The 13892-nt window shown below is 39.9% G+C and overlaps 1 protein-coding gene and 1 non-coding gene across 3 annotated transcripts in view; one reads left to right on the top strand and one right to left on the bottom strand.

Moving 5' to 3' along the window:
- Nucleotides 1-4992, top strand: part of calcrl2 (calcitonin receptor-like 2) — a 30948-nt gene extending 25956 nt beyond the window's left edge. The window contains exons 11-14 of one of the 2 annotated variants that reach the window (XM_031868794.1): nt 746-964; nt 1337-1378; nt 2046-2343; nt 4700-4992. In XM_031868794.1, the coding sequence (XP_031724654.1) occupies nt 746-964; nt 1337-1378; nt 2046-2324 (540 nt within the window). In that variant the 3' untranslated portion in view covers nt 2325-2343; nt 4700-4992. Of the gene's footprint in view, nt 1-745; nt 965-1336; nt 1379-2045 lie in introns of both variants that reach the window. The other variant, XM_031868793.1, reaches the window with a different exon arrangement.
- Nucleotides 4993-5243: 251 nt separating this feature from the next.
- On the bottom strand, nt 5244-5315 carry trnaq-uug (transfer RNA glutamine (anticodon UUG)). The gene has a single exon. It is a non-coding gene; the product is annotated as a tRNA-Gln (tRNA).
- Nucleotides 5316-13892: the final 8577 nt, after the last annotated feature.

Genomic DNA, 13892 nt, shown 5'->3' with positions numbered 1-13892 from the left:
ATGTATATGTGTACCATGAGAAGCATTGCAGAGGTGAATTGTATGTGTGAGGATTTGCCAATTTAGTGATATCCCTGCAGTTGTGGTCTTGGTCAGTTTTGAAATAAAATTCTTTGTCTGGGACTGAGACAGGACCGAGACAAAATGCGAGATGAGACCTTCAAAAGGGTGGTCTCGAGACCAAGACCAATCTGGATTGCTACAACACCGCAGTCAGTTATCAGTCAGTTTCTAATGTACTGGCTTGATTGGCAGGTCTCTTCAACGGAATAAAATGGCCAAACAATGCTGATATTAATATGCCACCGAGATACAAAAGCAGTTTTTGACTGAAACCCTGTGGCGCTTTCACTGGATTTAGTAACTTTGTAACGATTAAACACTGAGGTACAACATACTGGACACACACACATTAACTTGTGAGGATTTTTGCCTTTGTGTGGTTCAACATAACTGTTGCCAGGAAATTGACAACAAAAACCTATCAGAATTATTTTGTGCTTTCTCCATTTATATGAAAACAGGAATCGAGGCGATAGGAGACTAACTTCCATGAACATGTTATTGAAAGGTGTCGTTATAGTGCCACCCTCAGGCCGGTCATTGCCACTCTTTAGAGAAAATGCAAAGGTGGTCCCTTCCATTCAAGTTAGGTCAAGTCAAATACTCTATATTAGTAAAATCATGACAGATTTCTATCTCTGTCTCTCCCATTTCCATTTAATTTCATCATCAACCTATCCAGGTGAACTTTTTCTTTCTCCTGAACATCGTCCGGGTTCTCATCACCAAGTTGAAAGAGACCCACTGCGCCGAGTCCACAGCCTACATGAAGGCGGTGAGAGCCACCCTCATCCTCATCCCTCTGCTGGGAGTCCAGTTCATCATTTTCCCCTGGAGGCCGGAGGGACGCATCAGCCGGGCCGTCTATGATTTCTTCGTACACATCTTCTCCCACTTCCAGGTATAGTCATCAATAAGCTGCACGTTAAGGGTTCCAACAGAAGGCTGATGCTGCTGCTCGCCACAGAGGATGAATTCAAGTGAACCAATTCTACATTAATGATTTTCAAGTTTTTCCACGTGAACACATCTCAATTACATTTTTACATCTTCTGTTCCAAACACATTTGGTGTTTTGGCATGAAGGATTTGTATTGAAAGCCATTCAACTCCATTTTCACTTTCATTTAGCAACAACATCAAATTAAAGAGCTATTTTCCGTGCTTTTCGCATAAAACACGAGGATTCATTTACATTTATTATTTACAGGATAATCTCACTGTGACATCTGTTCCCGTATGAATATTTAATCAATGTCCTGTTGCTTTGCAGGGACTCCTGGTGGCAATTATATTCTGTTTCTGCAATGCTGAGGTACATGCAAACTATCATATTTTATGCATCAGAGGTATTTTAAACTCCGTTGGTATGACTCCAGATAATGTAAACTGTTGTGTTATATACTATACAAAGATTCTGCATAGAGATGCTGTGATAAACCACACCCACGGGGGGAAACAATCAGCCCCACAATATGCAACCAAAGGCTAACAAAATGCCTGTAGCTAGCTAAAAAACATCAGTCTCAGCATGCCAAATGGTTATTTTAGCACCCTATGTTTACCAGGGGTAAAGTCCATAACTAAAATGATGAATATACCTCATATGACAAACTTTTTTTTCTTTAAATTATGACGCTACTGTTAGCTGAGACCCTTGCAAACTGATGTATCCACATCCACACTATGACACAAGTTGCATACCGTCAAAATAGCTTCAAACTGACCTTTAGACAAAATGCTTGCTGGACACCTAACGTTAGGCATACCGAGCGTTTCCCCATTCTTCCTGCTGATGCCTTGTGTACTTATTGCACGTTTCCTCATTTTCTTTTTAGTTCGGCAGCTTATAAAGACTTAGTTCTGGGTTCTTGATGAATTGCTGTCCCCTCTGGTGTGGTCGGAACTTAATTTTGCCTTGTCTCTAAGTAACCTCAAGCTATGTCGAACTAGACTAAACTTAAACTCTGTTGACGTCCCAGGCCCAGACAGCGCTGCGGAGGAAGTGGGCCCAGTACGCCTGGGGTAAAACCGGCTGGGGGGAAACACCCACCTCCAACAACCACTTCAACTACCATAACAACTCCTCCATTACCGAAACCAGCCGAGCCACCAGCTGCTCGGAGGGGCCTGCAGTCGTGCCCTCCGAACCAAAAGAAAGCAGCCACTTCCTGTCCCAGGAGAGAGCCAACGGGCAGCAGAAGGAGTGCAGCAACGGCGAAGTGGACATGCTCAACAAGATGGAGACCACCGACATTTGACCGGGAGGAAAACGTAGAGGTGACGGTTGTTGTGCCAAAACAACACACACACAAACACACACTCGCTTATATGTGCACACAGAAAGACAGAAAAACAAACAAAAAAACCCAGATAGGCCGGGTGAATTTTCAAAATAAAGGGTAACTGATTGGGCACTTGTGAACTAAAAGCTCCAGTTTCTGGACTCTGTATGAACTGATGAGAAAAAGATAACTTATATGATGGTGTCATCCTGTAATCCTAGTCTAATAATGTTTTTTGCATACATGTGTTCTGTCGCTGGAATAAAGTCCACTTATGTATTTTTCCATTTTGATACATCAAATGCAGAGCTGTTTGTGTAATCTGTTGTCTTATGAAGCCTCGGAATGCTTCACCCCGTACACCACTGTGACATGATGAATGTCATAGCCCAGTGTTTTCTATATGTTCTTTTACATGCTTTTATCTTGAAAAGATAGTGTTATCATCGCTGACCTTCAAAAAAAAGCCAGCATCCCCCTTTTAACATTTCCCCCTGGGGATGAATAAAGTACATATCTGTCTATCTATCTATCTAACCTGCCTGTCAGAAAACAAAAACCACCAAACTGAAGACAAGTAATGTTGTGTAAACAGGGTGAAACGACAAAAGCGACACAGTCATGAGGATTTTAATTTCCCCACAACAAGTAACAGAAATAGGATATAATTTCAGTCTGAGAAAGTGTACAATGGCCCAAAACGTTTTAGACATAGGCTACTTCATTTTGTAGAGCATATCGGACTTATCTGCCCGAAAGTCAAAACACAGTAAATACCAGAATCTGACTTTTTGACTTGTGTTTTAACATAAACATGTTTTATACTATCTAGAAATGTATTATTTCTGCTAAAACAGGGTGTAAAAACTTCGCTAAAACCCAAACTGTAGTTAGACACCAGAAGTCGTCGTAACAAAAAGACAGCCAACATGCTAGCCACAGCTAGCATTAGCTAAGACTAAAACTAAATCTATTTTCTGACTTTTCCAGTCAGTGCAGAGAAAAAAAAATGAACGCTAACGTAAACCCAGCAAAAGTCATGTTAATGGTTGCCTTCCCAGTACAGCAGAGTAGCATTAGCTATCATGTCACATTTCAATTTTGGTAAAACTAGCTCTTGGCATGGAAATGGTCAGAAGAAACGCCGTATCCCAACATTATCACTGTAAAATAAGTTTCCTCGAGTTGATGGTCACTCACTATGTGTGCTAACACAAATCTTCTTTTTCGGTTGCCAAAATGACGAATTTATGTTTATGGCAAATAAACAAATTCAAAAACAGACCTCATTTGAACATGGAATGTACTATGTTGAAAGGGCTTCTGACATTGAGCTTAAGATAGTGGCAATCTGTACCTAACTATGAAATCTCACCATAGTAGGACATTCTGGCTACATGACAGCTAAACACGTATGTAAAGTAGTGGGAAGATAATTTTGAGGCTCAGCTGATTCAAACTGATTTACTTCCTGGAACTAAATGATGTGCCGAATACTATGGGTCACAACTATCCTAATTTAACCCGGGAGCAGAGCTTTTAGGGCTGGAGAATCACTGGTGCAGATAATGGTAATGGAGCTGTGGAGTGCTGCAGTAATCTCAGTCACTCTCCTCACTTACTCCATTGAAAACAAACACAGGGTTTTGGGGGGTTTTTGGCAAAAGGTGGCACACATACAGCAGACATACAGACACTTTGTTGTGTGAAATAATGTATATGGGGGAGCGTGTGCACATGTGATTTTAGCAAATAGACCCTCCAACTTTGTTACAATTGGTGTAGAAAGAAATGTTACTTATTTAATATCCCACAATCTTCACTTTCTATTATGACATTTATTGTAATACGATGGGAAATCTTAATGTGATATAAAGCTTTTATACCCAGAACATTTAGGATGAAAACAAAGATGAGACACGTTTCTGTCTTAGATATAGACTTTGCAGACGGAACAAGACTATGCCAAATTTTTATATAAATGTTTTTCCATCTTTTATTAAACGCACTTCCGTCTGCACGAGAATGAGACTATTTAAAAGATTTTTCATGTCTTTATTATTATAGTGTTCCTGTTGCTTTGTAATGTTCTGTGTTATTATTGTGACTATTAAAAAGGTCGGTTTCACCATTTGTAATGGAATGTAATATTGTTACAATATTTTGTTTGCAAATACAATTCCCTGCCACTTCACATTTAATTTAATAGTTTTTCCATTGCTTGTGTACCGTGCTGTATGTACACTGGCAGGCTGACAGTACCAGCACCTTTTTCAGTTTCCACCGGAATACTGAGCAAGTCTAATGTTTGAAAGTGAGCTTGCAGCAAATGCATTTTGGTATTCTTCCAGGAGGCATCCACACAACATACTGGGAATACAAATGTCCCAGTGTGGATACACTGGGACATTCTTCAGGCTACACAACTGAAGAATGTCGGATCTCTGCACAGGGACGCCACCCTGTACCCGTTTGCCAATGCTGCCCTGTCGAGAAAACGCCTGTCTTAGACATATTTATAAAGAAATTTGAAAAACATTCCAATAAAACGTTAAAAGAAAAGTTCAATTCAAGCATACTATTGTATATACATTTATAACACTGCCATTTATGTGTGGAAATAAAGTGGTTTGAACATAAACATGTGGTATTCAGTGAGATGTATTTCTGGGTGTGATTATTTAATCTGTGCCACAGTCTGGTTTTTCAGGTTGATATATTCATACGAGCAACATGTAAGGAAAATAGTATGGCATGGTGTGCAGTGTCCACAGTGCTGCTTTGTGTTACAGATGTGGCTGCTGTTTCGACAAACAGCTGCAGTCTATTGACTTTTGCTTTACACGTTAACGTGCACAATTGTGTAATATGTTGTTGATATCATTTAAAAGAACGAGGTCCCACCGAGATTTGAACTCGGATCGCTGGATTCAAAGTCCAGAGTGCTAACCATTACACCATGGGACCAGATGGTACAGGCGCCATGGCTCGTCAGAAGTGTCTTATATCAGCGCTTCTCTGTGGAACATTGCTGTTACTTACACAATAACTTACACGCCGTACACCTGGTTAAGCTCTTAAATTGAGCTGGGATACAACATCGCAGCTGTAAATTTGACATTGACATTCGCTGACGTTAGCTTAGCTCATTAGCCAATATGTGAATGCTAACGTAAGGTTCTCTTTATACGTCCATGGTTAGTCCCACTGCCGCGCGGTGCGTTATCTGTTCAGAGAAGCGGAAATCTTCTTATCTTATTCAACGCATAACGCTAAGATAAAGAAGGTTAAATAGGTAATGTCCAGGTCATGTGGCCGTTAATGTATCCAAAACTTTAAATGTAAGTAAAGAGTGTAATAGCACGTCGGGATGCGTCACTCTCCCTTAACTTGCGTTTCGGTAGCAAACGCCGCTGACGTTGGGGAGAGCATTTCTTACTGCACATGTATTTCAAAACGTTAAACGTAATTAATGAAAATAAAAAAAGAGTTTGGGTAAAGCACCTTAACGATAGATAGTTGTAAGACCTCTGACAGAGTGGAGTTTACTCACTTATCTCTAATATTGGATGCAAATGTTAGTTACACAGTAGTAAGCACTGATGTTTTGGAACCATGTCTCTACCTTTTTTGCTGCCGGTAACGAGTTCAAAATTTCATAAATAAAAAGCCCAATACATGTATAGTTTTTTTTGTATGCTTCACACAGCATATTAGTTTGTATGGAAGCCCATTTCCACCACTGTGATGAAAAAATAAAGATCCTGTAAGTCATTATTTTGAGAATGTTTGTCATTGTAATGACTTACAGGATTATTTTTTTTCAGCCATCCATATAGGCTGTAATGGGGTGTGAGCTATCTCGATACCTTTTGTATCTTTGGTTCTAGCCACATGGAGTTGTAGTAACTAAAATGCCACGTGGGGGCAGCAGATGATCTATCTATCTATCCATCCATCTATCCATCCATCCATCCATCCATCCATCCATCCATCTATCTATCCATTATTTGAACAAAACCACGCTTTCTATCAGGATTGTGATGAAGTTGTTGTCATGTTTTCTGGCCGGCTGTGATGGATGATAAATTAACACATCCAATTTCCACTGCTCTTATTTCTACTGCTCAGCCTCTCTCTCTCTCTCTCTCTCTCTCTCTCTCTCTCTCTCTCTATGGCTGCAAGCCTGGCCCATACATCTCCATCCATCCGTAGCTCAACAGAGAGGTGCTGTGAGGATACGTTAACCTGATGTCCCAGAGCTTAGTCTATACCAGCAGTAACAGCTTAATGCACACACACACACACACACACACACACACACACACACACACACACAAACACTCATCCCTATACCACACACGAGGGATCGTTGGTAAATCAATTTGGTGCTGGACCTTGGCAACAGAAATGTGACTGAAATCAATCCAGTGTTATGTAAGACTGTCTGATTGTATATTGTGTCGAACCATCGTGTTCATAATTTCACACATTTTTACCTTTAAAAATAAAATCACTACAATTCTATATTGTGAGAGTGTTTCAGACGTAATAATGAAAGGCCAGAAGGAACGGAATGAAAAATGAATTGTTTTCCTACTAAAACAATGAAATTCCTGTTGCTTGTTTCCTTGATAGGTGGTATGAAGAATCTAAAAGGGGAAAAAAAGGGTGAGTACAAGTGTGGATATACCACATAGATAGACACAATACACGCTGTGCAGGCGTAGTCACAGCGAGATTAAATGGATTTCATTTTGATAGATGTACTTCTGCTGCCGTGACACTGTGTGGATCAATACATTTGATGTTATCTTATCCCTTGCTCGATGAGGTGGTTACGCATTTCAATATTTAGCTCCAGATCACTGGCACAAGGGGTTTCCAAACAAAAGGTCACTGGGTCACTGGGAGTCAGCAGATTGCCCTTTGGTCCAGCTTAAGATGTTCTTTACTCAAATCAGGTAACAAATTAGTGTGAGATAAGAGAAAATAGATCCTCTCACCCTGAGGAGACTCAAATCAGTTCCAAGTGAGCCAGATTAGCTTTTTTTTGGCTTGAAAAATAACGTTATTAACATCTATAAATTTGAACACCAGATTCATGTACCGGTAGATTAGATAACATGACACATTTCTGTGGTATTAAATACTGTATAAAGAAGCGCAATTGAAAATCCAAAACATCAGAACATATTTGGTAAAAGTGTATAAATTAATACATTTTTGTTATAAAAAATACATTTAAAAAAGCAGCATTTTAGGAACATTTAGGAACTTCCAGAGCTAGACATTTAGTACAAGAAAGTCATCGAGTGCATTCTTATAGAAACAGATGCCAGTCCTTTTTTCAACTCTTTTAAATCATAGAGCGGAACATTAAGGTAATAATGTTCGGCCCGACCGCTTTAGCTGGAGACAATCACAGTGAAAGGGGAGGCGAAGAGAGAGGCAACAAAAGGCATGTGATTTTAAGCAATTATGCACATTAGATCAATCTGTAAACAGTTTTTAATGCTCGTATTATGTGAATCATTTCACTACATTCTCTTCTTAACACATTTCGCCGAAATGGATTATAAAGGTTAAGATATTTCACCTACTTCGGTTGTCTTAATTGGAGGTGATTTAAACTAGCTGCTTTGTGTCAGTGAATATCCAGTAATAATTCATCAAAATTAGCATAAAACAATAAATAAAAAAAAAATAATGCGCTATCGCTTTGATATTGTTTTTTTCCATTTGTTATTGGTTGGAATATTCATTTTGGAAGGGGACACAGAGTGTAACGAGTGAAATTGTAGCTTTAGCTTGTTTTATTGACTCCTCCAGTCTTTTTTATCAGCTTACACTTTTCTCCGATATAAATGAACGAAGAAAGCATCAGTGGCGTGCACAGAGGGTCGGGGGGGACATTAAAAAAAAGGGAGTCCGCTGCTGCACACAGGGTTAGGGTAAAGGTTTTAGATAAAGGTTTCATCTTATGCCAAAGTTACAACTGGGTGGCACAAGCTGACCTCAGGAGCACGATGGAAAGGTTACAAAAATGTCACTTAGAACAAAAAGGACAGACACATAGCCGAACATGTTACACGTGTAGAGGCAGAGTACATTGAAAAATGTAGGCCTCATCTGAACGTGAAATATTTTTGGAGATTACCTTAAATAACCCCCATTTGTGTGTCCAGGTGCGCTTGACACATTTTCTTCCAACCATTACGTAACAGTGCAGCCTCTCTCACGATGACAACACGCTCTTCTGTGTTACAAGTGCGATAGTCGTAGCCGTCGTGCGTTTTATCCACCACCAACAAGAGGCACATGAACAAGAATGTGTTTATAAAATCAGCTGTCATCAAATGTTTTGTCTTTTGTCAACAGAGTTGGTTGTTGGCTTTTAGCCAAGCTCTGGAGATGGCAATGTCAGTTGGGCCGGATCACTTCTCTTTGGTCTAGATTGAAACAACTATTGCACAGACATTTTGCACAGACATTCTTAGTCCCCAGAAGATGTAGCATATTGCCTTTGGAGATCCCCTGATTTTGTTTCTCTAGAGCCAGATAGACATTTGAGGTTTTAAGTGAAACCTCAGGAGATATTGTAAAAACTTCAGTGATCCCGTAACTTTCCATTTAGCGCCACCATCATGTCAAAGTTTTAATTTGTCCAATACTTTAGATTTTAATACCTGCAAAACGTATGACATTCCCTCCATCGTCAGCCATACTTTGTGTTATAGTGCTAATTAGCTAATGCTACCATGCTAACATGCTAGGTTAAGATAACTTGTAAAACATCAACATGCTAGCATTGTCGTTGTGAGCATGTTAGCTAGCTTAGTTTAGTTAGCATTTAGCTATTTTTTCATGTTTATATTTCACATCCTCAGTATCTTCTCTTAGTTTTGGCAATTTAAATGTCCTTGACTAATACATTATGTCACAGTTGCCATCGAAATTACCAAAATACGACAAAAACCTTGTCAAATAACCAAATCTATTAACCTCGTGCGGTTTTCAAAAGGCCAACTAATCTGTTTGATCTGAATCACCCAATGCATTCTTGAATGAGTTCTATCCCTTCTTACTACACTGTGAATATAAATATATTCATATATAAACATATACAAACATATCAAGCCTAAAGAATCATTCCCTGGCTGTGTGGTGAACCCGTGTTTTTTAAGAGCACCCCCAATGTACCACGCATGTTATTGGTGTCTTCTTCTCTGCACACAGTTGGCTAGCTGTCACCTGTGGATCCTGCAGGCTCACTTCAACCTGGCAGAATGCAGGGATAGTGTTCATGAAACGAGCACAGCCCCAGATTAGCACCTTTGGACCCCCCTGCCCCCTTTCTCAGCCTCGCTCTCGTAAGCTCCCTTGACCTCATTTTGACACCTCTCTCACACTCTCTTATTCTAGTGTGGCAGGATGTGGTCTCAAAAATTCTGGCATTGACACACCACCGTTTTTCTCATTTCCTCTCATTCTCATGCTTTCTTCGTGACGAAAATCCTGTACATATGTCTTGATATACAGTGTATGAGCACCGCCTCGGTTCCCCCTCCGTGGTGACTGGCCTTTTTTCTCCAGATCTCCTCCTCCTCCTCCTCGGTCTTTGTTCCCGCCATCATCTCGCTCTCCTGCCTGCCTCTTCCTCCACACTGGTTGACACGCGAAGCTTCTTCACTGCAGCTCTGCCACATGTGATCTTGTCACTCTGTATCTTTGCTTCACGCCTGCCTGGCTGTTGGGAGAGTCACCCTGTCCGACCTCCACAGAGGAGACGGTAGTAATTTAAAGCAAACAAAAGCGACATCCTCGGCTCTGGTAGGCTGGGTTGGGGTCGACTATCGTTGGGAAAATTAACCTGCTAACCGAATGAGATCATGACTTCAGATTTTGTGTTGGTCACATTTGTTTTTAAGCCAGTTTTCTCATGTTATTGCATTGCCGTTATCTACAAATTATAGGCATTTTGTGCTTTTTTGATTGCTGCATTGGGCTGTAATTCGTACATGAAATGAAGTCGTATGAAGTCCACGTAATCATGAACCAGACTGCAAAAACCCAGATAACGCAGGCAGGAGGGGCAGAAGAATGGGACAAAGAAAAACTGATCTGTCACCCATGAGGACGCTGTTCGTTCTTTGTGTGGAACAAGAAGTCAACGTAGATTTATTTGTCACATAACTTGCGTACTTCAGTAACGGCAATTCCAAAGTTATCTTAACCTAAATGACAATCTTTTCCCTAAACAATTTTTTATTGTGTAAACCTAACTTCGTATTTCACGATCTTTTCCTAAACCTAACAAGTACTTTTGTTGCCTTAACCTAACCAAGTATTTAACGATCGTTTCCGAAACCTTAAAAATTATTTTTGTTGCCTAAACCTAACTACGTTATCTCCCATGAAGACTGAAGTTAATTTTGAAAAGACTGTATGCGTGTAACGAGCGGAAATTGTCACACGTAGCTAGACTTTTGTGGGAAACTCACAAGAAATTGGGAATTACTTTTCGTAGGATATCATACGAACCATTGGATGAGGATACGTTGGACTGTGCAGACTTATTAGGACTTGTCCGACTGGTAGCGTAGCTAATGCGCATGTGTGGAATGGTTCCCGCAATCGGTTGGAAGTACAACCAAGTCTTAACAGAACTGAGTGAAATTCAGACACAATCAGGCACAGGCACTTACAGGCAAAATCGTAAATTTGTTAAATGTTTGAGATAAATGACATATTTGTGAACACCAAAACACCATAGTGTGCAATATTAAGAGGTACATTTTTATTCCAGGATAAAGACACTGAGAATTCCATGATAAATTATGACTAAGAGCACCACACAATTGTAAGTTGTTATCCTGAATTATATCCAAAATACACGATAAGTCTATTAGAATTTCAAGCCTTGACTGTATTTTCTCTTTAGTGTGCCAAATACTTTTCGGGCTGTGTGTTGTTCATGTGAACACAGTCAGCTGAAAGTCTTATTCTATTTTATTGCTGTTTATTGCTGCATCACCTCCATTTTCCCTTCTTTTCTCTACACTACCGCAATTTTCGCTGAACAGACCACATGGTCCTTTTATTTAATGGCCTAATAAAAGCGTAATATTGGAAACACATCAGTTCACAAGATTTCCCAATAGAAACTCCTTTCACCTCTGTGTTTAATTTGTCCCAGGACTGTCCTCGGTTCCTGCCCGAATGCTTGCTGTCACACAGCTGTCCTGCATGTCTGCCCTCTTTTGTCCCAACTGTCTCATTATTGACATTTTGCACTGTAATCACTGTGTAGGATTAAATGTTGCAGCGGCAGTTTGTAAGGATTATTATTAACCTCGGACAATCTGATTTGTGTGTTGTGGTCAGGCCCAGAAATTAACACATTCCACCAAATAACATCAGCAGTTATTTGGCAAACATAGTTGCTTTTGCAAACTGTACCACATCTGTAATTTATGTTTGTGGGTTAATTAAAGGACCAATCATATCTGCAGTTACTGACAATGGAGTACTAAAGCAGACTTAAGTTGATTGTTGGCATTAACTAAGTTGCTTATCAGATTGCTTGTTCTAAAATATTACCTTTAGTAGCGAATGTCTTAATAAAACACTGAAGATAAAGTGATATTTTCCCAGTTGTGCTTGAACCTTACACTTTTAGCTTGGCTTTCTTGCAGATTGGATTTTTTTCTCCCTTTATAATAAAATATTATATTGTCATTAATGACAATAACTGGTATCCTGACTCACCACAATCAAATTCAATCAATTTTGCTCAAGATTTGGTTACATTTATGTGCGTGCAACACATATGATATAATAAACTAAACTTGTTATAGATTCATTCTGTATTTCTAATAAATATGTTACAATATGCAAAATGCAATGAAATCAACTAATTCAAATTGTGAACGTTTTTCAACAACAGCTGAAAACCTATTAATAATAAACTGAACTGAACTGATGGATAGGATGCTACGCGAAAAAGGTAATTGATGATGTTAAACATTATATGACCGTAAAAAGGAAATATTGTGGGTTTTTTTTAAACCCTTTTTATTCAATACCAGACAGGAAGTCAGTAACAGGCATTAAGAGGGCAGAGAGGGGGGGGGGGGGGGACAATTACAAAAGCATAATACACATGATATTCATGAAAAATGTTAACCATATGTATAAAGAAAATGTGTGTTTGTGAGCTACCTGCTGTAAGTTTGATTTTGATCTTAGTCAGCCTGACTTAATTTAACCACAAACTGCACCAGGCCCAGAGATTTATTTTGGGTCCTGAGACACACAATTCTTACAGACAGCTGCAGAACACATTGCGGGTTCATCCATCTAGATATTATATATCTATCTATATTTATGCTAAAAACCCAGGAAACAAAACTTATGAAGAAAAAAGTGCTTGTGTACTTGCTTGAGTAATGGCCCACAGGCCAAGAACATAAATCCAACTGTGGTTTGTTTCCCCCCCAAAAATCTGCTTCAATGGGGCTTTTGACATTTCTCTCAGTCCACTAAAAGCTGATATTCTGCAGGAAAAACATTGTTGTTTATTGAAAAAGTGTCTTTGACACAGAACCTTTTAGACCAAATTTTGATTGAACACCATTAAACAAATACACACAAATCAGTGTCCATCCTGCTATTTTCTTTTAAGGTCAATTCCGCGTGTCGACATTTTGCCCGTACAGCATCATTATGCATCCTCACACTCCATGAGCCACTTACCAATGGGAGGCTCATTCCAAAAAAGAGCAACTATTCAAACACCACGCAACACAAACACCGCCTATTCATTCCTGCGGAGCAGAAAGAGCTCTAAATCTGTCTCAAGCTGTGTTTTTGCTCCCAGACTCCCTCCAGGTGGGACACCTCTGATAAAACCCACAGACTGCACACTGTACCGAGGAGAACTCCCACAGACAGGCTCATACTGTAAGCGAGGACTGTGTGTGTGTGTGTGTGTGTGTGTGTGTGTCTGTGTGTCTGTGCGAGGAGGCGAGACGGTCAGACAAATTAAACTGAGACATAAGGAAAAGCATCTATGGCAAGAAAATACATGAACACACATCTAAATTATTCACTTTAATGAAGTGGTGTGACGTTGACAAAATCTATAATTATTACCAAATAAACTTGTGGCAAGACACCTTCCGATGTGTGATGAGGGCTTTGCAGAGCAGCTGAGGTTGGTGGCAGATATCGCAGAGGTGAGTTGAAACATGGACGGATGATAGCTCAGGAGGCCTTCATGGCCTTTCGTGTCTCTGGGAAAAGAAAAGGGAAGCCGATCAATGCTGCCCTTCTCTACCTTGTATCCATGACATCGTCACGTGCACCACCGTGCACCACCGGCCTGCTAATTGTAACAGTGCGGATTGTGGTATACGTGATACTTTTTGTTTCTGTGCAAAATAACAGACATGCAGGAAGGCATCTAAAGACCCCTGGGCATGAGCATTTTGAGCATGGGCATTGTTTTTTCTTAGCAACCATTCATGAGTGCGGTGTAGA

Source organism: Anarrhichthys ocellatus, unplaced genomic scaffold, assembly GCF_004355925.1.
Source record: "Anarrhichthys ocellatus isolate YVR2014 unplaced genomic scaffold, GSC_Weel_1.0 scaffold44, whole genome shotgun sequence".
NCBI classification, from domain to species: domain Eukaryota; kingdom Metazoa; phylum Chordata; class Actinopteri; order Perciformes; family Anarhichadidae; genus Anarrhichthys; species Anarrhichthys ocellatus.
Note: the sequence above shows the minus strand (reverse complement) of the source record. Positions and strands in the feature narration are given on the sequence as shown.